This window comes from Asparagus officinalis, chromosome 7 (genome assembly GCF_001876935.1).
Source record: "Asparagus officinalis chromosome 7, Aspof.V1, whole genome shotgun sequence".
Taxonomy (NCBI): domain Eukaryota; kingdom Viridiplantae; phylum Streptophyta; class Magnoliopsida; order Asparagales; family Asparagaceae; genus Asparagus; species Asparagus officinalis.
In genome coordinates this window covers 29,422,780-29,446,297 of record NC_033800.1, presented here as the reverse complement: position 1 = coordinate 29,446,297, position 23,518 = coordinate 29,422,780, and the positions used below count along the sequence as shown (strand labels likewise).

General features: G+C 38.7%; 1 protein-coding gene across 1 annotated transcript; it reads left to right on the top strand.

Moving 5' to 3' along the window:
- Positions 1-23,340, top strand: LOC109849248 (spermatogenesis-associated protein 20). Its single transcript, XM_020419060.1, has 15 exons — positions 1-88; positions 1,126-1,198; positions 1,335-1,356; positions 1,767-1,845; positions 2,053-2,085; positions 4,628-4,776; positions 4,864-5,020; positions 12,426-12,666; positions 15,126-15,367; positions 19,587-19,850; positions 19,979-20,089; positions 21,400-21,624; positions 21,707-21,910; positions 22,543-22,719; positions 22,820-23,340. The coding sequence occupies exons 4-15, from the start codon at positions 1,777-1,779 to the stop codon at positions 23,024-23,026; spliced, it is 2,079 nt and encodes a 692-aa protein (XP_020274649.1). The 5' UTR covers positions 1-88; positions 1,126-1,198; positions 1,335-1,356; positions 1,767-1,776; the 3' UTR covers positions 23,027-23,340.

Sequence of the window (23,518 nt, the reverse complement as noted above, 5' to 3'; positions counted from 1 at the left end):
GGCCGGATCCAGCCGTCCGCCTCACAAGTACACCAACCGTCTCGCCTCCGAGCACAGCCCGTATCTCCTCCAGCACGCGCATAACCCGGTAAGTTTGTTTTCTTTCTCCCGAGCATTTTGTCGAGCAAGCTGTCTACAAATTTTTAATTTTGTGAAAAGCTTCATAAGAACTTATTATGAATTAAATGAAAGGTACTTTATGAGTCTAATAATCATGTTCGATTAAGTTATGTAGTTACTGTTATTTTTTATATAAACTGTAAATTGGGAGAATTATAACTGGAAGATTGTCAAAGATGACATTTTTACATTCTGTGTCGTGAAACAGACCTAATATGCTCAAATCTAAAACAAATAAACTAAGTATAGATCACTAAAAATTACCCACTTACCAATTTCTGTTTGTGACTATTTGAACTATTTGTTTGATAATGAGCAAGTGCAGCAAGCTCCCAGCTGGGAGTCCTAGTTAGCAAGCTCTTAAGAGCTCTCAAGCATTTTAGAATAAAAAATTAACAAATTAAGCCTTGAGAGTCACTTCTTCTTTTATGGAGCTCCAACAAGCTCCTAGTTAGGAGCTACAACAATATCATTAAAAATTTTTTTTTTAATAGCTTGGGAGCTCCGTGGCACAAAGCCCTAGGCTTTGTGCCACGGAAGCTCTCAGAGCTCCCTTAGGAGCTTGCTGGAGCAAGTCCAGCAAGCTCCCACCGCCACCTCAGCCTTAGGAGGTGGGGTGGGAGCTTGCTGCACTTGCCCTAAGATTATCAAAACCCTGTTGACTAACATGTTGCATGATGAAAATTTGAACTTATATCGTGTATCTTGTATGAATATAACTGATTTTTTTAGCGCCTAGTGCATGTAAACTGAACAAAAACTTGTTATATGCAGATTTTGTGCGTTCCCTTTCGTGGGCACATTCTTGTTTTGTCCTGTTTTTAGTTCAATTGTTCCTCTAAAACAGTTGTGCATTGTTCATAGCATGAAGAGATATTGAGTCGGATGTAGTGATTGATCTAGCAGATATTATTCCAGGGTTTGGTGTCTATTGAACAAATAGTGTTAAAACAGTTTTCAACAATGTTTGCATCTTTGTTAAATCTTGGATTCTGTTTTCTGAAGGTTGATTGGTACCCATGGGGAGAGGAAGCTTTTGAAAAAGCGCGCAAAAAAGATGTTCCCATCTTTCTGTCAAGTATGTGTGTTTTCGTTCTTATAGTAGTTTAGTTTTTTAATCCTTAATTTTCTGGAAAATCTTCTTGTTTGGTTTTTTTCTTCTAACTCTGTGGATGCTTTTATTTCTACCTCTCTTTGCGTATGGAAAAATGAAGTTGGATACAGCACATGCCATTGGTAAGTGGAGCTTCCATCATTTCATAGCTTGTGCAATGCACACAAACAGGTTTCATTGTTTTTGCACAATATACACACCTAAGCTTGCATAATGTGGATTAATGGGTTGAGTATGTATGCATTTTTAAAGAATTTTCTGAAATCTTGTTCTTTCTTTAGAAAAGAATTCATCTGCTGAATAAAAATTTGCTGATGCCTGTCCATGCATACGTCAGTTATTTCAGCGATTTCAGGCATGCAAATTAGTAGAGTATGATACTTGATATTCTAGAGATTTGTTTATTTGCCTAGTCTGTGTCTGCGGAGCTTTTTTATTATTATAAATTTTAACTGAAACTGATAGCTCTGAAAATCTTTAAGCTGGCATTTTTGGTTTCTGATCTCATTGTTCGTGTAAATTGGTGCTTTAGGTGTCATGTCATGGAGGTCGAGTCGTTTGAGAGTGAAGAGGTTGCAAAACGGCTAAATGAATGGTTTGTTAGTATCAAGGTAAGTCTTTTTTTTTTTTTGCTTTCCTTTTTTATTTACATAGAGTGAGTTGAGTACTTCCATTGATGTCTGATTTTCTATATTACTCTTGTTCATATATTACTTTTAACTTGTTATATAGCATTGATATGATTTGTTTACTTTATTCTTTTATTTTATCTATCAATTTGCATTTCATTTTTTAATAAAGTTAATTGGGACTTCCAGGTTGACCGGGAGGAGCGACCTGATGTTGATAAGGTAATGCAATAACACATGTTGAAGATCCCATCTGGATTATGTTGCTGGAAAAAAAAAGTTAGAGAGCTTCACATTAGGGCAACACTCTTTTTCAAAGTGCACTTGTTTGGTTGTTCTCGATATTTACTTTTTGCCAGCTGTCAGTTCCTTCATCCAGGAGTGTTCTCTTATGAATGTTCTATGTGCACCGATGGATGATTCATATTTTGTAGCTTCACTTCAATCAAAATGAAAAGAAAGGATAAAAACCAAGGAATATAGGAAGTTATAGGAAATAAGGATGCTCCTCTGATTCTGCTGTTTGTTCTGCCTCTAGGGCAATTCAAGCATCAGAATACCACTGCAAGAAAGTTAGGAAGAACAGAAAATAAGAGTGGGGGGAAAGGGAACCAAGATGATACCTACGAGAGCTGCTCAAGACTTTCAAGTAAAAAAAAAAACTGTGAGCGTTCTGCCAGAAGCACAGTTAAAGATGAAACTTAAGTACCTGTCAATGAAAATGAAAATGTGAAAGAAATGAGATGATAGTTAGTAGTTAAATACTTTAAGCGAAATTGAGCAGTAGGGGATGGCAGATTTTTGTTGTGGCTCTCATTACTCCGAGCATATTCATAAATGTTGAGAACTGCTAAGACCCTGCTAAATATAGTGACTTGAGGTTCACCGTGGATGCTGTGACCTAGAGAATTTGCAATGAAGAGAAGCAACAGTCTTTTTTGGTCCTTGTTAGACCCTAAGGGGGTGATTAGGGTCTTATGCTAATCTAATCCCGATTAAATGCCAATTAAAATTATATTGATTAAATTGTTCTTGCAAGAACTATATGAGATGGATATAAACAAGAATGATATGAAAAGCACGAATAAAATGTACGCTAAACAAGACACAAACAAACGATATGTTTACGAGGTTCGGTCACCACGACCTACGTCCCCGCTCCTCACCTCGAGGAGATCTCCACTATCACAATCAGGTTTGGAAGCCGGAACTTCTACACATTCGGTTTACAAGTTTACTGAAAACTTTCACACAACAAACACTATGCAATCACACTTTACACACTAAGTGTAGGAACCTAGCCCGTGTCCTCCTCCTCAAGTGCTCGGATGCAACCTCTTTTTAGGTTCGTCAACCGACGCCACTCCTATTAGATTCGACCCCGTCTCACGCCTCACACTTCTCTCGGTGTACAAGTGTATTACAAGTGATACTCACAATAAAGGTTAAATACAATGGTTTGTTCTCGATAACAAATGAGAACGTAATGAAGCTCACTCTCACTAAATCACACACCGCCACCCAGCAATATATAGTATGGAAATATTATAAGCTCAATACAGTGTGTGTGATATCAGTGAATAGAAAATATACAACTCAATAAATATAGCTAAGATAAGAAAATAAAATAATAAGCTATATGTAAAATGAGTTAGGAAAACTTCTCAATAGACAAGAAGAACAGTAGATGATGGAATTGAAAACTTCTTCTTGTTGTAGGAAACTTCTTTTGAAACAGACTCACGAAATCAGCTTAACAGCTCTTAAACAACTCTTAATCTTTTGTAAAACAAACTCCTTGGGTTGTTGAAAGAGGAAGGCAATGGGGTATTTATACCCACTCAAAATATCAGCCAAAACAAACCTAAAAGACCAAAACAGTCCTAAAAAATCAAATCAGAAAATAGTCGTTGGAAAGCAATTATGAGTTCGGCAGTCGACCGTGAGAAACTGGCGGTCGACCACGAAGCACAAAAAGACTGAGAAAGAAATTTAAAAACTGGCGGTCAACCGCGACGGTCGATCACGAAAGTCTCTGGATGAGCCACGATCGAGGAAATGCAATTTTCGTTTGAGAAAACTCACTGTTTTTGAAAAGTGTTCATAAAACCTGTTTTTCGCAAACATGAAAATTGAGATATGACTTGTATGCTCGTATATATATATATTATGCATACATTATATATATTATGAAATATTAAAGAGCTGTAAACATGAAATAAGAGCTATTGTAACAATGTTTAATGAAAAAACATTTATATGATAGAAAACGTCAAATTTGTGTTGTGTTTACATATTGAGCTTAAATATAATCATACGATATATGTAAGCAAACTAAACTTATACCTAGGTGAATGCACACACATGAACTTGAATCTTTAACTCTTGATTGCCGTGTGTTGAATTACCTGTAAAGAGAAAAACCAAACAACAAAAACTAGAAAATAGATTAGTTATAAATTGTTTGACAAATCATCATTAAAACCAAAGGGCCAACAGTCCTATCTGGCTTGCTTTGAAGGACCTGGTAATGCAACTATGAACAAGGGAGAACCATCCATTAAGCCCTAGTTGGTGGGCTACTTGACCATGTCATTTTACGTGCAAATTAAGCACTGGGGTATATCTTGTGGGAGAAGAAATTTGGAAGGAAAAAAAGAGTGTAACATGTAAGAAAACCAGAGGTCCTAGGACACTATATTTGGAACACACAATTGTAGTTTATTTCTTTCAAATTTTGTCTTCTGTGTTCTTTCTTTTGTAGGTGTATATGACATATGTGCAAGCATTATATGGTGGTGGTGGTTGGCCTTTAAGTGTATTTCTTTCTCCGAATCTTAAGCCCTTGATGGGTGGCACATACTTCCCCCCTGATGACAAATATGGACGTCCTGGATTTAAAACAGTTCTCAGGTGCAAAAATAATTTCTCTCCATTCTGTAAATATGTCTCACCTGGAGAATAGACCACTGAATATTTCCTTTCATGTGTTTGTTTCAGGAGGGTCAAAGAAGCTTGGGAAACTAATCGAGAGATGCTTGAGAAGAGTGGTACCCTCGCAATTGAACAACTATCCGAAGCACTTTCATCGAAAGTTGAAGCTCGTGGGTTATCAGACCAGATGTCACAAATTTCACTGAGGCTATGTGCTGAACAGGTGAGAGCCAAATAAACAGCACCTCTTGAATAAGCACAATCTCTTGAATAATATATCTGTTGCTTCAATACTTTTTTTAAAGTTATAACTTTCCTGGAGAAAATTTGAAGGCATGGTGTCACATATGATAATCTCTTTTGCCAAAATCCAGAAAGAACTGTACTAGCTCTTTACGATATTCATAATTCCACCATATGTTTAACACTTTAACTGTTTAAGCTAAAAAAGCATTGCGTCTACTCTTCCTATATATTATATAAATATATATATATATATATATATATATATATATATATTACTGCTAGCAAATATAGCTCTGTTACACATTATTGTGCTACTTCTAGTTACTATGGTACTCATCTACATGTATGATAGTTGCGATTACCTTCAACTGTTTATGTTTTACATTGAATTTATATCATTTTCTTTGTTCAATACTAACTTTTAGTTAGCCACAAGGATTACTTTTTCCTTTATAATTTATAGTAAATTTATTATAGGGGAAATTTGAGTTTTTTCACTTGCTTACCTTAACAGAGTAGTCTGAAGCTCTTTAAACTACTATTCGTGAAGGTGTAATAAATTAGTATTCTGGGTAAATATAAGGTTATGGCCCTTGACCCGCCCTTGCATTATCTGTTGCCATCGCTATGACGACTTTTGATTCAAAGACAGAGAGGCACACATGAAAGGAACTTTTCACATGCCAGGGTTGTCTAGGGAAGGTTGCCATAGTGGCCTTCTCTATCCTTGCCCTCGCATCTATAATGCACATACAATTGAATATGAAAACCCTAATTCTTATTATGAAATCTCTTGGGCTTATATAGGTCCTTACAAAATACAACTTACAAATAAGTCCCTACATATTACTCATATGTCAACACTCCTCCTCAAGATGGGCGAAAGATATCCACTAAGCCCATCTTGTCACATCCTCTAATCATATCTAATGAGCTAAGTCCCTTAGTCAGACAATCTGCTGCCTAGTCCTTAGTTGAAACATGACTTAGCTCCAGTAGTCCACTATCCAACTTCTCTTTGATGAAGAACCTATCGATCTCGATGTGTTTGGTTCTATCATGCTACACTGGGTTATTGACGATACTGATAGCTGACTTGTTATCACACCACAACTTCATCTTAGCTCCTTGATCCAGCTTCAGCTCCACCAGCATGCTCTTCAATCATAACAACTCTGCAACTCCTAAGGCCATAGCTCTATACTCTGTCTCAGCTGTCGATCTCGCCACCATAGACTGTTTCTTGCTCTTCCACGAGACTAAGTTACCTCCTATAAAGATGTAGTATCTTGAGGTGGACCTCCTGTCATCAGCAGTCAGCACAGCTAGCCCAATCAGAGTCGCAGTAACCCTCAATACTCACATGTTCATTCTTTCTGAATATCAGCCCTTTTCTCGGGGCACTCTTCAAATATCTCAGAAACTGGTACACAGCGTCCATATGACCCTTCCTCGGATCATGCATGTAGCGGCTCATCACGCTCACTACAAAAGAGATATCGGGACGTGTGTGACTCGGATAGATCAACCTACCCACCAGTCTTTGGTATCTGTCACGATCAACTGGTTCTCCAGCTTCAGCACCCAGCTTGAACTTCTGGTCGATCGGTGTAGTTGCAGGTTTACACCCTAACATCACTGTCTCTTTGAGAAGATCCAATGCATACTTTCTCTGCGATAGGACAACCCCCTCCGCTCCTCGAGCTATCTCTATTCCAAGAAAGTATCGAAGCAATCCAAGATCTTTCACCTCGAATTCCTTACCCAGTCTCACTTTGAGTTGGGCAATCTTCTTCTCATCATCCCCTGTAATAATCATATCATCCATATATACCGCAAGCATGGTGATGTGACCTTTATTTCGTCGAAAGAACACGATATGATCGGCGTTAATCTGCTGGTACCTCATACCTAGCATAGCTCTCCAGCCTCTCCTGAATCTGTCGAACCAAGCGCGAGGAGACTGCTTCAACCCATAAAGAGACTTCTTTAATCTGCAGACCTTGCCCACTGTCTGATCTGTGTTGAATCCTGACGAAAATTTCATGTATACCTCTTTCACCAGATCTCCATGAAGAAATGCATTCTTCACATCTAATTGGTGTAGCTTCCATCCATCATTTACTGCCAGAGAGATCAAGGTCCGAACAGTGCTTATCTTTGCCACCGGTATAAAAGTCTCATCATAGTCGATCCCATATGTCTGACTATATCCTTTTACCACCAAACGAGCTTTGTAACGCTCAACCTGTCCGTCTGGATTTTGCTTCACAGTGAAGACCCACTTGCATCCAACTGTTCTCTTCCCTTTTGGTAGTTTTACTAACTCCCAAGTACGGTTCTTCTCAAGGGTCCCTAGCTCTTCGTGCATCGCCGTTTTTCATTTTGGGTCTTTCTTAGCATCCTGTCAATTGTTAGGTACAGTAACAGAGTCCAATGAATGCTTCATGTGCAGGATGAATATTAGAATATGATACAAACTGGGCAAGATCCCATCCATATCTATCGGGAGGATTTCCCGTATTACTACGAGTAGTCCTCCGTACTGATATTGGTGTGGGAGGAGTAAGGAGAGGAATGTTATCACCTTAGGATGAATCTGATGGTGGTGTCGGTGTCTCAGGAGTCGGGACAGGCATTGGCAAGAGACTGGGCAGCACTAGTGGCACTGTAGGTACTGTTCCTGTAATTTGCTTCCCCTTCCTACTATAGGTTAGTAGCTCCCCCTGAACCGTGGGCCTAACACCTCGTCTTATTTTTCTTTTCTTCTTCATTCTCCTGCTTCTCCTCAACCAATTCTCCCTCCCAAGGAATCGATACAGAAACTGATTTCTCCGATTTCTCTACATTGTTTACCGATCTCTCACCATTCTCCTCCTCTCGCCTCATACTTCTAGTATTGGGCGAGTTACCAATGGATGAAGTTACATTCCGAATGTAATATGGCTCGAGTTCTCGAAAGTGCACATCCATGCTCACAAATAACCTTTTCTCCACCGGGCTCCAGCAAATATATCCCTTCTGAGTAGCAGAATATCCCACAAAGACGTACTTCACAGCTCTAGGGGCAAGCTTCCCGACGGATGGCATGTTGTCCTTCACAAAGCACACAGCCAAACACTTTAAGTGAAAGAATCCCACCATTATCTCCCTTTAATGTCTCACACGGAGACTTCCAATCCAGTACTCTCGAGGGTATTCTGTTGATCAGCGCTGCTACGGTCAATACTGCTTGTCCCCATAATGTTTCTGGGATATTCATAGAGATCATCATGCTTCTAGCAATCTCTAAAAGATGTCTGTTCTTCCTTTTCGCTACCCCATTCTGAGCTGGTGTGTATGGACATGTTATCTGGTGCTGTATTCCCTGAGCTGATAAATATTCTTCAAGCATTCTGTTGGTATACTCTGTCCCATTATCCGACCTCAATACCTTCACCACTGCTCCGTATTGAGTCTGAACATTCCTATGAAAGTTTTGGAAGCAACCAAACATTTCACTCTTATTTTTCATCAGGTATAACCAAGTAACACGTGAGAAACAATCAATAAAGGTAACAAAATACCTGTATCCATTCATAGAACTTATGGAGCAAGGCCCCCAAACATCTGAATGTACCAAGTCAAATGCATGAGAACTTCTATGATCAGAACTAACATAAGAGCTTCTAGTAAGCTTTCCAAACTCACATACATGATACATCACACACAAGTTTCTGTTTATTTGCTTTCTCAAATAAAGATGGATACAATCTACTTAAAACACTAAAGGATGAGTGTCCTAGACGCTGGTGATGAAGCATTAACTCACTCTCAGCACTCATTTTAAATCCTACTCCTGATTTCTCTACGATTGACACTAACGCTGAATCCAGCTCTTCACGATCCAGATATCACAGTCCACTACGTCATGTGCTAGTCCCAAGTCTCCGTCCTGACCCCTTCTCCTAGAAAATCACCTTAGGAATATCAAAAGAAACAATACATTTTAGTTGGAGGATGATAGCACTAATGGAAAAAAGATTGACCGAAAAAAAGGAGCATGCAAAACATTGGACAAAGTTACAGATTCAGTACAATCGACTGTACCCTTACCAACCACCGGATGAAATATACCATCAGCTGTTTGAATACTATCAGGCGATGCTAGGTGAGTATATGATGAGAACTCACTAGCATTACCTGTCACATGTCGAGACGCACCGGAGTCGACTATCCATTCTGATGATCTGTTGGGAGACATAGAAGCAAGAGCATGTATGTCATCAGTACCTTTGGTCGGATGAGCATAGGTAGCAGTGTTGCCTCTAGCGAAGAACGAAGTGGATGCCTCCTCAGTCCCACTCCTCAAGTCTCCATCCCCTGCTGCTTTCTGCTTCCTCCTAAATATCGCCAGGAGAGCATGATCCTCCTCAGTAAAGACCACCTCAGCTTCTTCTTCTCCCTCTGCTATCATCAGATTCGCCCAGCTTCCTGCTCCTCTTCCACCTCGTCGACCCCCATGGCCACGACCACGACCTCCGAACTGTCCATGTCCACCCGAATCTCCTTCCTTGGGTAGCTTGGTGCAAGCATGTCTTAGATGACCCACTGCACCGCAGTTGTAGCACTGTCGAGTCTCTCCTCTGAATTCAGTGTTGCTAGAGGCTGCCAGTGCTGACTTCACCACAGGAAGTCCACCTGTCCCCGCCTGCAGCCGAATGCGAGCCTCCTCCTGGATCATAGCAGAGATAGCCTCCTCAAACGTGGGAATCTTCGGCTGAGTTAGCAATAATACAATTCGCTGAGCGAACTCTGATGTCAATCCTTTGAGAAACATCATAGTCCTCTCCTGTAGAAAGGCCTCCCGTTCTTTACATCCCGGGTCCTTGCAGCTCGCCCGAGGTGAGAAGTGATCATAATCTAGCCACAGCCGCTCCAGCTCTGTGGCATACTCCTGTACAGTCCTATCTTCCTGGACTGTGGCGTCGATCTCTCCCTTAATCTGGAACACCCTCAGGTTATTCCGCACTCCATCATAGGTCCTCTTTAACTTTTTCCAGACGTCCTTCACCTTCTCAATGTCATCCACTGTGGCGGCGATCGACTGGACCAACGAGTTGAGGAGCCAGATGTATACCAACATATGAGTGGACTTCCACTCATCTCGTCCCTCCGAGTCCTCATCTGCTCCGGCTCTGTCACCTCTCCTGTCAAGTAACCCTCCAGGTTCCTCCCTGCAAGGGTGTATCTCACCCGTCGCGACCAGCTCAGGTAAGTACTCGGTCCATCAAGCTTCAGATCGATGGTCGGAAGCTCCAATTTCTTCGATGGTTTTGTCGCGCTCTCACCAGCCAACAACTTCATCAGCTTCATCAAAGTTGACACCTCCGCAGGGTTCAACTTCTTGATGATCTCCTCCATCGATCAGGCTTCAGACCCAACACCTGTTCACCTGCTTCTTCAAACCCTTGTTGTGCGCAGTGAAAATTTCGGCAGCACTTCTGCTGCACAACAAGAGTAAGATCTCAACAAAATTCTTGTTTCTCAGAGGAAACAAGATTCGAAAGTGATATATCTCATCTCCTTGAGATATACACTCTTCCTCTCATCAGTTCGGGGACTAAAATGTCGAGGGAATCGAACAAACTCCTCTCATCAGCTCTATGACTGAGATGTTGAGGCGTATCAGGGCGGGTGGGAGGGGGTATGGGCCGGTGGGGGGGCAGCGAGTGAGGGGTGTGGGGGGGGGTTGCGGGGGGGCGGGGGCACTGTCTGCTGTGTTAGGGGGGGCGCAAGGGTGGTGAGGGAAGCCTGGCTAAGGGGCGGTTAGGGGGGGGCTGATACCGGAAGGTGTGTGGGGGGCTGATCCGGAAGTGTGGGGGTTCCGGTGGGAGTGAGGGAGGGTTCCGGTGGGTGGCAGCGAGGGGGGGGGGTTGATCCGAGTTGTGGGGTCTTGTGGCCAGCGAGAAGGGGGAGCTTGGGTTGATCGAAGCGTGGTGGTGGTGGTGGTGTGGGGGGGGGTTTCCGGCTGGGTGGGGAGGGCGACCAGAAGGGCGGGGCCAGCGGTGAAGGGTGGGGTGGGGGTGGGCGGCGGCTAGGGTTTGGTGGAGGCTGTGATACCAAATTGAATATGAAAACCCTAATTCTTATTATGAAATCTCTTGGGCTTATATAGGCCCCTACAAAATACAACTTACAAATAAGTCCCTACATATTACTCATATGTCAACACATACAATTATACATAGGAGGGTAAATGGGATTAGTCCCCACAGGAATTTTTTGTGCATTACTGAATCAGCCGAACAGTGGAATTATTTGAATAAATGGTCTGCTGTTGAAACTGTTCGTTGTAGCATTTTGTTTAGTCGCCGCTCATTGGATTTCAGGTGCTGTTCCATCTCAATCTCTCTGTTTGGAGCTTCATCACCATCTGGCCTTCATACATTGAAAAATATCCAAATGAGAAATCATGTATCTAGACACCCGCCATGGATCAGGATATTCGTTCTAATATTGATAATGATTTTTTAATATGTATTACTTGAAAGTGTCCAAAGTAGGCATAATGAAAGTTTTATATCAATCTATTGACATGTTTATTATTTTCTTACATCAGGAACTGATGCTTGTTGAGAGAGAAACTTTGTTATAGAACTATCTTCCATATCTGGTTTTAGATGTTGGAAAGACAATTGTCTTTTATTAGTAGCTGTAGCATCTCAACTATGTGCATACTCTTACTTTCCTGTACAATTATAGTGAAATGTGAATTCTTTTAGTAAATTGTTGTTAAAAAAAAACTTCAGTATTCAGTCTGGTCAAATAACGATACTGCTGCTACAAAGTACTATTACTATACGATAATAATAAATGCATGTTTGAGTAATTGATGGTCCAAGGAGACAAGAAAAGAAACTAGTCCTGAACCAATGTGAATGTTTATTTATGTATGGTGGTAGTAGATATGAGTTGTCTAGAACCCCAGGCTCCACAGCATGAAGAATAGGATGTATTTTACTTCTCTTCTGATTATTCCTTGGCTTAGGCAAGCTGTTGGTTCTACCCTGTTTTCTTGGCATCCCATTTCATATGAAGTTGAGCCTCAGTATGCTATGGGTCTTATTCTAATTTATCATTGTGCTTGCTTATAAAATATAGCTTAGAATTATTTTTATTTTCTGCTTCGTTTTCTTATTAATTTTATTTCTAGTCTATCTTAGTAGATTTATTTTCTGCTTCGTTTTCTTATTAATTTTATTTCTAGTCTATCTTAGTAGATTCAACCTCCTTTCGGCACTTTCTTTATTCTAAATAATTATTAATTTTATTTCTAGTCTATCTTAGTAGATTCAACCTCCTTTCGGCACTTTCTTTATTCTAAATAAATATGTCTTCAGCTGTCAAATAGTTATGATCCAAAGTTTGGTGGATTCTCCTCTGCTCCAAAATTTCCCAGACCTGTTGAAATCTACCTTATGCTTTATCAGTTGAAGAGGCTGACTGAAGATGGTAAGGAGACCGAAGCTAATAGACATTTGAAGATGGTTTGTCATAGTTTGCAATGCATGGCGAGAGGTGGAGTTCATGACCACATTGGTGGTGGCTTTCATAGATACAGCGTTGATGAGTGCTGGCATGGTGAGTATTAGCATTCCCTTCTGTCTTATTTCAGCTTAAATCGAAAACTTACTGCACATGAACATAACATTTACCTGTATGAACTTTTTTTTCCTATGAAATTAAAGTGACGTGTTCACTTTTTACCTGCAGACTGCAGTTGTTGATGGTTATGCTATTCATGGTCTTTCTCTTTTTCTCTTTCATAACATTATCTATAACTAGTAAAGTGTTAAAAGGTTAATTCGATCTAGAGGAAAGCCCTCCAATCATGATCCTGCAAGCTAATTAGAGTTTGCCTGGTTTACTTGTAGCGAGTAACACATTATTGTTTTATTTTAAGTGAGTAACAGAGAACGCTTCCCTGTTCAGTTTTCTCGTCCACAACATTATGTATGAGACAATATGTTAGAGGTGAATTATATCTTGAGAAAACTTTCCAATCATAAGTCTAACCAGCGTTAGCTCTGCTTTCATCTAATATAGGACTGAGATGAGTTTTGTTTTAATATCAACGTGTATGAGACCTCCAAACGGAGATCAGTGGAAGTAAAATTGAAAAAGAAAATAAAAACTAGTTTTCATCCGTTGCTTTACAGTTTAAAGTTGATAGTAAGCAAGACACATTAGAAAGGTAGCTTCTAGAATGGTAGAAAATAATGTACGTCCTCCAGAAACCGGAGAGTATGCTACCTGAAAGTTCATGACAATTCATATTATGAACCACTATTCTACATTTACTCATACCAAAATCGTCTCTACAACAACCACCACCACCACCCCTTTATCCCAAATGTTTGGTGTTGGCTATATGAATCCTATTCTTCCATTCCATTATGTAATGAGTCATCTCCTCCGTTAAGTTAGTCATAATTATATTCTTCTTAATTGCTTCTAACCAAGCCGTTTTAGGTCTGCCTCTAGATCTCCTAGCCCCATTAACTACAATATTATCACTTTCCCTAACCGGTGCACTAAGTGATTTCTGTTGTTCACGACCAAACCATCTTAATCTATTCTCTCTCGTTTTATCCTCAATAGGAGTAACCTCTAATTTACTACGAATGCACTCATTTCTTATCCTATCTTTTAGTGTAAACCCACAAAAACATCATAACATTCTCATTTCTGCTACACTCATTTTTTTGAACATGTTATTTTTTAATAGACCAACACTTTGACCCATAAAGCATAGTTGGTCTTATAACCGTCCCATAGAATTTTCTCTTTAGTTTCATTGTTATTCTAAGAGCACACAAGACTCTGGAACCAAAATCGTCTCTAGAATTTAAAATAAAAGATACTTAAAGTATTCCTATTTATTGTTGGCATTAGAATGCTCATACTCTTCATGATACCACAATAGCCTTTTCTTTGAAGCTTACTGGCTATGTTTTCTCATGAAATTTGTCATTTCTGTTCACTAGAAAGTGTTATAATTAAATATCGGCAAGGCCTTTCCAAGTTGCTTAAAGTTCACAAGAGACTAATCAATACTGAAGGGCAGTGGACTCATAAAACAGCCAAATTCAGATCAACAATTAACGCCGTTGGTCCAATGTAGATTCCATTCATGATCAGAGGTTTAGCCCTATTGGATCTATATTAACTGTCTTTTTATTAGTATTAATTTCGCTGGTTAGTTTGACGAGAACTTCCTTTGTAGATATTTATGCTTCACCTTTTGGAATTTTTCACAATATGTAATGGTGGCATCCCATGCATGACTTTTGCATATTTGTATGCCCCTCCCAACCCACACCCATGCCCATGCATACACGTGTGAATGCCAACACAAGAACGCAATGTAAGGACACAATTTGGCCAGACCAGGTAATTTCCTTATTTGGTAAAAGTTGCGTTGTGTGCAGTTTTGTATGGGGATGCGTGTGCATGGTTCATGTATCTGCAGCTCTATATGTCAAGTGGCAATCTTTTGAAAGGAGTTTGCAATCATAATCAAAGTGCATCTAAAATTTAAGGTAGTAACACTGTAATCGCTAGGCTTCAAATCCCTCCAATCTCTGTTAATAAAAAAAGTAAGGAAAAAGGTCCTTCAAGTAGTGTGGAACTAAGCAGAGTGTAATGGAATCAAGTTGAGATGGTTGTAGTTTTCATGTGACCATGAACACTAAATAGTGATATCTCCTTGCACATCTACTTTTCAGTCTCTTCAATGAGCAACTCATAATTTTTCTCATTTGGTGATTGCTTTCAGAAAAACCAGCATATCGCAGTACATGGTTTTAAGAATTTAGTCCTCCTATTTGCTTCAATGTGAGTGTGCACAAGGTTTGAGGACATAGGTGGTTAACAGTTGTTAATATCTGATTGATGATATGTGATTATCCTGTAATAGCAACATATGTTGAATCGGCCCTTCCCGCTATTTCTTTAGCTTTGTTTGTGTTTAGTGCATTGCACACAATTTCTGTTGTAATAAATTCCATTTGTTGCTGATGACTGCTCCCTCCTTGCAGTCCCGCATTTTGAAAAGATGTTGTATGACCAAGGGCAGCTTGTTAATGCTTATTTGGATACATTTTCAATCACCAAAGACATCTTTTATTCATCAGTGGCACGTGATATTCTTGATTATTTAAGGAGAGAGATGATTGGAGCAGAGGGTGAAATATATTCTGCGGAAGATGCTGATAGTGCTGAACACGAAGGTGCTTCAAGAAAGAAAGAAGGTGCATTTTACGTTTGGACGAGCAAAGAGGTCAGCCTAACAATTTGTAGGTTATCTATATACATAATCCTTGTATCATGGTACAGTGCTTAAGATGAAATTTGATTCATTCTGAATTAGATATGTTGCTATTAAAGATCGACTGGGCAAGCTGCAGCATCCTCCTTTTTTCATATCTAACTTATAGTTGAATGATACATTATGAATATGTCTGTCTTGTTCTATATGAATATAGGCCATAGTGTATGTATATAGTATGGAGTTTTCCAATCTACCATGGCCCTGATGTCTAACATTTAGAACACTCCTTGCTGAGGTGTTTTCGTCTCAGCAATGTGACTTATATTCAGTGTGAGGCCAGCTGTGATGTGTTATTACCAAATAAATCCCTGTACCGTGCTTCTCCTTGTCTCTATTATTTACTTACTGTTCCATACCTCTAGTACCTTGTCACTCGGTATGTCCAGTTGTTAATCAAAGACAATTAAGTGGAAATAGTTTCTAAAACAGTTATCCTTTCGTTGCAAGGAAAATGTATTCAATATACTTTTCTTTAGTTGCACAAAGGTTTATTTATTTGTATTTCCAGGGACTGTACACATAAATATCTTCCTCGACATGGATAATCCCTCCAATTTTCTGGTACAGAGGTGCTATAATGTGACAGGTTTTATGTATACATACACCATGCGTTTTTGTTCATACAGCCACCACGTGATAACAGACATAGAACTCATATTAACATTATTTTGCTACTAAGAAAAAATATGCAAGGAGGTTCGGAGAAAGTACTCTATACGGGAAAAATCATTTTGAGAAGTGATAGTTATTTCATAGCTCTTGTAGAAGTACCCATGTTGATGTTAGGTGATCACACAGTCAGTAATGTATCCGTGTTTGGATGAGTTTGTTGAGGATTAATGAAGTGTCGCTTTCTTCCCCGACTTTATATCCGGTTATTGAGTTGGGTGTCTGAAAAATCTGCACGTGTAGAAATTTGTGAAAGGACGGCGTTTGGTTCTTTTGTTGTACCTCCGACGATCAAGTTAGATGGTGAACTTAAGTGGAGTAAATAAGAATTGTGAGAGTTCTTCTGCGTGTGCAGTATGATTTGCAGAAAAAACTGAATATCAAATTAGATCCAAAAGAAGATCCAAAAAGATCCAGCCTAAGTTAAAATAGTACCTCTATTTATACCAAAAGATGTAAGGGTATGGTCACTTCGGCTGAGCATTGAGAGGCGGTGGCGAAGTGACCAATCTACCTTTACATCTTTTGGTATAAATAGAGGTACTATTTTAACCTGGGCTGGATCTTTTTGAAAAAGATCCAACCCAGGTTAAAATAGTACCTCTATTTATACCAAAAGATATAAGGGTAGATTGGTCACTTCGGCTGAGCATTAAGAGGCGGTGGTGAAGTGTGGGCTGGCGGCTGTGTCAGCACCTGCTTTACAGGTGTCCGCTGGTGACTGGAGGAATAATCACTTCAACATTAAACGAGAAACGAGAAGTGAATGGTGGCATGGCAATGCCCCACGTGGTCCGATGAGTTATGAAGGCTATCGGGGCTAGAGGCATGACGCGCCTATCATGTATTAAATGCGATGCTGACACGTTGCCAGTGAGAGAGGCTTGAGGCAGAAGTTGTCCTTTAACTTCGTCGAGAAGTAACGCTTATCGAGTCGTCCTCGTGAGACGTTGAACAAATGGTCGAGTGGACTCCTGGGAGTCATCTTCGACAAGAGGATTGGCTGGTACCGAGTTGACATGAAGGAATATCGACTCGACGAGTCGGCTAAGTCAGAATCCTCACTGGGCCGGGCCGCCAAGTTGATTGGGGCATTGTATGTAGAAGTACACATGCACGTTGCTTGGCAATGAACTGCGCTTTGGCGAAATAGGAACACCATAACAACCCAGGTATCATATGATATGTTATTTTGTTGAACTTGTATACAGTGCTTTTTACCTTGATGTCGTAACCTTAAGTACATTTTCGCTTTTGTTCATTTAGATCTTCATTCCTTTCATCAAATGGACTCATTTCCTTATATAAATGTTTTTCTTAGTATTTTCTGCATCACTTTCTAAAAAATATTGAAAACTTTTCACCATGTAATTTGAATTTCTTTCAGCTGTTTTATACAGGTCTTGTTTAGTTATTACTTGTCTTGAGATTTGTAATCAAATTGACTGAATATAATTCGTCAATTCTCTAATCCTCTTTCATGAATTTTTCCCTTGAAGATTGACGAGGTTGTTGGAGAGTATGCTAACCTGTTTAAGGATCACTATTATGTTAAAGCATCCTGAAATTGTGACCTTTCTAGAATGAGTGATCTTCACAATGAATTTAAGGGGAAAAATGTGCTTATTGAAAGGAAAGATATAAGACTGCATTTGTTATGGGTTATAATCAGATACGTGTTAGGGTGATTCCCAACTTGTCCACAATCAGGTATCTGAATTTTCTATTTTTTGAAAATTTAAAATTAATGTTAGAAGGTTTATTTTTTGTGGTCCTAAATTAAAAGAGGGATAAGCGAATAGTTGGCTATCCAAATTTTTTTGAAATTTATCAATGTTAAATTTTTTTGGCCATTGCTCTATTGGAGTAGTAAAATTAACGACATCATAAATTTTGTAATTTCAAACAATTAATTAATTTCTTTTTTGATTTATTTTTGGATTATGCAGTATAAAATGTTTAGTTGGCTCACCTTTGTGTTGTTCATTTCATATGTGCGCACTTTCCCTTAGTAATAAACTCACTTCTAATATAGGTGCAAGGGCACTGGCAAACCAGGAACGAGAACATGTCTAGATATTACAACGAGGCTCAGCAATTCAGGAGCCAGTTTAAGTCATTGGATATGGAGCGTATTCCAAGGGTATGAAAAATTTCTTTGTTTAAACTCGGAGCATATTACTTGCATTTCTTTGATTTCCACTAACTCAGAATTTTTTCTACAATTATTGGATATTCAATCTTCATATATGCGAGAGAGAGAGAGAGCGAAGTGTCAAACAATATAGAATTAGCTATTAATATGAGTGAACATCTTTTTTGCCTACCTTCTACTCATGATATACTTATTTGTTCTTAAATTTTAACTACGAAATTGAGACTTGGCAGCTTGCTTGTTTGTACCACTCAATCTTCACTTGAGAATTTCTGAAAGGTATATATTGGTATTTTTCCTTTTTGTACATGACAAATTGTTTAAAGATTAGATATAAAGAAGAGAATGTTCCACATTTTTCTTGCGCAAAGGTTTTAGCGAGCGTCTTCCTAATTTCAGTGAACTAATACAAAAACTTTGATTGTTGTTTGTCTACTTTGGGTTTTATTTGTTCTCAATCTTTAGAAACCAAGCACTCAATCTTCAGTTTAGAATTTCCGAAGGTATAACTTGGCATTTTTCCTTTTTTTACATGCAAAATATGTCAAATTCTTTGAAGATCATCTATAAAAAAGAAAATGTTCTACATTTTTCTTGCGAAAAGGTTTTACTGAGCGTCTCCATAATTTCAGTGAAAACTAATACATAAGCATTGTGTGTTGTTTGTTTTTATTTGTTCTCATTTTCTATCTTTAAAAAAACTATTTGCATTTCACCCTTCGAAATTGTTACATCTCACATATTTATTTTTCTTCTGCCCTCTTTAGGGTTACAATCCTACTGCTGACTCTAAATCAAACAAAGTTGTTAACCTTCCACGTACAGATTTAATCATCTTAGGCTGGTACCGCCTTTCGAGTTGACATGAAGGAATATCGACTCGACGAGTCGGCTAAGTCAGAATCCTCACTGGGCCGGGCCGCCAAGTTGATTGGGGCATTGTATGTAGAAGTACACATGCACGTTGCTTGGCAATGAACTGCGCTTTGGCGAAATAGGAACACCATAACAACCCAGGTATCATATGATATGTTATTTTGTTGAACTTGTATACAGTGCTTTTTACCTTGATGTCGTAACCTTAAGTACATTTTCGCTTTTGTTCATTTAGATCTTCATTCCTTTCATCAAATGGACTCATTTCCTTATATAAATGTTTTTCTTAGTATTTTCTGCATCACTTTCTAAAAAATATTGAAAACTTTTCACCATGTAATTTGAATTTCTTTCAGCTGTTTTATACAGGTCTTGTTTAGTTATTACTTGTCTTGAGATTTGTAATCAAATTGACTGAATATAATTCGTCAATTCTCTAATCCTCTTTCATGAATTTTTCCCTTGAAGATTGACGAGGTTGTTGGAGAGTATGCTAACCTGTTTAAGGATCACTATTATGTTAAAGCATCCGGAAATTGTGACCTTTCTAGAATGAGTGATCCTCACAATGAATTTAAGGGGGGAAATGTGCTTATTGAAAGGAAAGATGTACCAACAATGGCATCAAAAGTTGGCATGCCTCTGGATGAGTACTCTCGTATCCTTGGTGAATGTCGAGAAAAGCTTTTCAATGTTCGATCTAGTCGACCAAGGCCACACTTGGATGACAAGGTATCAGTTTTATATTCCTATTATGATTAAAGAAATTATCATTTTTTTTCTTTTAGTGGTGCAAGCTGGGCACAGGTTTACCATATGATTTTCATCACATGTTCACATGGAAGTGATTGTTTGTCTAGGTTATCGTCTCATGGAATGGGCTTGCAATATCTTCTTTCGCAAGAGCTTCCCGAATCCTCAAGGCCGAAGCAAATGAAACCAAATTCTACTTTCCTGTGGTTGGGTGCGATGTAAGATTCTCAACATCCAGTTTCTATTGTCTCTGTAAACATTTATATAGCATTCCACTGATTGATCTACTTCTAATTACTTATATTGTGAGGGACTTGACTGGTCATAAGAAAAAAACTGCTTTTGGAGCGTCACCTAGTTTGTGAACTATGAACAATGGATATGGCTATATTTTTACGGCAGATTAGAATTTATATTGAGGCTTTCACTTGTTGACACAAGGAATCCTTAACGGTTGACACAGAAGTTAGGAGCATGAATGTTATTTCAGTTCTATTGTAACTTGATCTCCTTGAGGATGTTATATCATCCTTTCGTCATGGCTTTTTGTTTCAAAACACATAAAATCAAAACAGAATCTTGTATCATTTATAGAACTTCCTTATAATCATTCATATTAGCTGGTGTTCAATTAGTCAAGGAGTTACGGTGAATAGATGCCATGGACGCCCCCACCTCAAGTTACTTTGAAAGAGGAAGGCTCTTTTGGTACAAGCTCTTTCAAAGTTATTATGGGGAGGGAGGGATAACAAACTAATGTTTTGCTTTGAGCTCAAAGTTGTTGAAACATAGTTTGTTACTTTGAAATTTGTTGTTCCCCTGCTTTCTGTAAATTTTCTTATTCGAACTCTTAAGGAAGGAATATGGAGTTGCTTCAATTTGAATTAAGATGGATTTTACCATGGTGTAGGCAACCATTGATCATGCTGGAATGTTTGGTCATTTTGTAATGGTGTTTTGACACTAATTAAGAGTCGGGCTTTCCCAAAGTAGCTACTGAAACAACCATTAAAATAATGGCAAAACTCAATTTGATGTGAAGGATTTAATAAAGCCAAGGTAAACTCACTCGCAAGCACATGTTTGTTTGTAAGAAAATCTCATCCTGCTGGAACCCCTTGTATAGAATGCTCTTTATGCATGATAACCTAGTCATCATAGTGCATATTGTTTTAACTATTCCCAAGTTGGAAGTGCTCTATCCTTGATTACGAGAACTTGATTGTCATTATTATCTGATTTTCTTATAGATTAGATTTAAGATATTTCCTGCTAGCTATGAGGTGCCTTTGAAGTTTGTTCTTGTTACCTTGAGCCATTTATTGTGTCCTTGCCTCTGTTTGGGATTTTTCTCAGCAGAGCCTGAACCATCTATTCTATAATGTACCGAGGATTTGCTTGCAAATACTTTATGCCCCTCTATAGTCATCGTATTTGGATCATTCGATTGCATATGACATGTTTTAGTATTTCTTGTAAAACAGGTACTCTGAATATAAGTTCTATCTCATGTTTCCACTCCCTGCAGTCATGTGAATATCTGGAGGTTGCAGAAACGGCAGCAAAGTTCATCAAGAATAAATTATATGATGTGCAAACAAAACGGCTTCGTCATAGCTTTCGGAATGGGCCGTCAAAAGCGACTGGCTTTTTAGATGATTACGCATTTCTCATCTCAGGATTGCTGGATCTTTATGAGTATGGTGGTAGGATGGACTGGCTGATTTGGGCGATTGAACTACAAGCTACTCAGGCAAGTGATATATATGTTACCTTGCATTAGTATTAGTGAAGCTGACCTTTTTGAAGGTGTGATATATATGATCACTGTACAGGATGAGCTGTTTCTGGATAGAGATGGGGGAGGCTACTTTAATACTCCTGGAGAAGACCCTTCTGTCCTGCTCCGAGTGAAAGAAGATTATGATGGAGCAGAGCCATCGGGGAACTCAGTTTCTGCAGTTAATCTGATAAGATTGTCATCTATGGTTGCAGGTGGAAGGTCTGAATATTTTAGGCGAACTGCTGTGCATCTTTTGGTATGTTCTTTTGAATCCTTTCTACATGCTTAGGATTGAGCTCCTAGTGGAATAAGCAATTATTAGATCAATTGTGGTTTGGACTGCGCATAAGTTTTTTCCTCGGTAAATAGTCACTTGATATAAACTTTATTGCTTCAACCAAGTCCAGTTTGGTCTTTTCTCCTCTTCCTACTGACAACCTTCAACGCTGATCTTGTCATCAATCTCTTTCTGCAGATGTGTCAGTCTTTTCTGTAACAAAAAAAATTCTTTTGCTTTTTCTTGTTTTGTTCTACCTCATTTTCTTTCTTCTTTTATTTTCTTGTACGCATGTTCTTTATTCTGCCTTCTTATTTCTGCTAATGCATGATTTAATTATTTATTGATCACATATTGGACTACTACTGTTTGGTCAGTTGTTGATTGATGTGCATATTAGAAGGGATGACAATTATTAAGTATCATTGTCATTGTGTTGCAAAATTGAAAAATAAAATAAGATGCTTGATAAATTGCTGGATTTTCCTTCTCTCACTAAACAGTGGTCATCTAGATTCAAATTTGGTGTTGTTTTGGGAATGTCAAATCAAGTTTGACAACAAGTTTTGAAATATTGTGTTTATTTATATATCTGGAATATAATATTGCAGGCAGTATTTGAGAAAAGGTTGAAAGATCAAAGTATTGCGGTTCCTCTAATGTGCTGTGCAACAGATATGCTCTCTGTTCCTTCCAGGAAACAGGTAGTATTAGTTGGAGATAAAAATTCTACCGAGTTTCACAATATGGTCGCAGCTGTTTATGCCTCTTACGATCTAAACCGGACTGTAAGTATTTGGTGGTTTGATTTGTCATATATTCTTCAATTATGCAAACGAAAGTTTCCCATTTCCAAACCTGATTCATAATTATTTGATACATATGTAGGTGATACAAATAGATCCTAGTAACAAAGAAGACATGGGGTTCTGGGAAACCTATAATCAGAACATTGCTCAGATGGCCGAGGGAAGCCCAGCAGACAAGACAGTAGCTCATGTATGCCAAAATTTTGTTTGCAGTGCACCAGTGGCTGATCCAGTTGCGCTCCAGGACTTGCTCAAGAAAGGGACTTTTTCTGCTTCGTCTCGTTGATGTCTCCTCATAAATGCATGCATTATCGGTGTTTTTCTCTCAGGTAATGTCAGATGCATCCATATTGTACACTTAATGTCTTTTTATCTGAGATTTATGTGTTATAGTGTAATAATAATGAGCTGACAATGTAATGGTACATAAGAGGTGTAGAGTGAATCGGATCCCTAATATATTTTCTCTCTTAGCAATGCCTTGTAAAAAAAAGTGTGAATGCGTGCTTTGTTGTTGTATGACAGTGGAACATTGTTCCCGATATGGTGACGGCGGTTGAATTCCCATAAGTTGCATATAGTTGAGATTGCAGACGATATGGGTGTTGATATAAATGAATATTAAAGGGTTTTATGGAAAGATATCATTTATATGGTTGGATTCCATAGATAAAAATTAAAATGTGTTTAATAAGTAGTATGTGAGTTTTAGTCTCACATTGACTAATTGAATGTGTTTTAGTTGGTTCAAATTAACATACGTGTTATCTATTCCTTT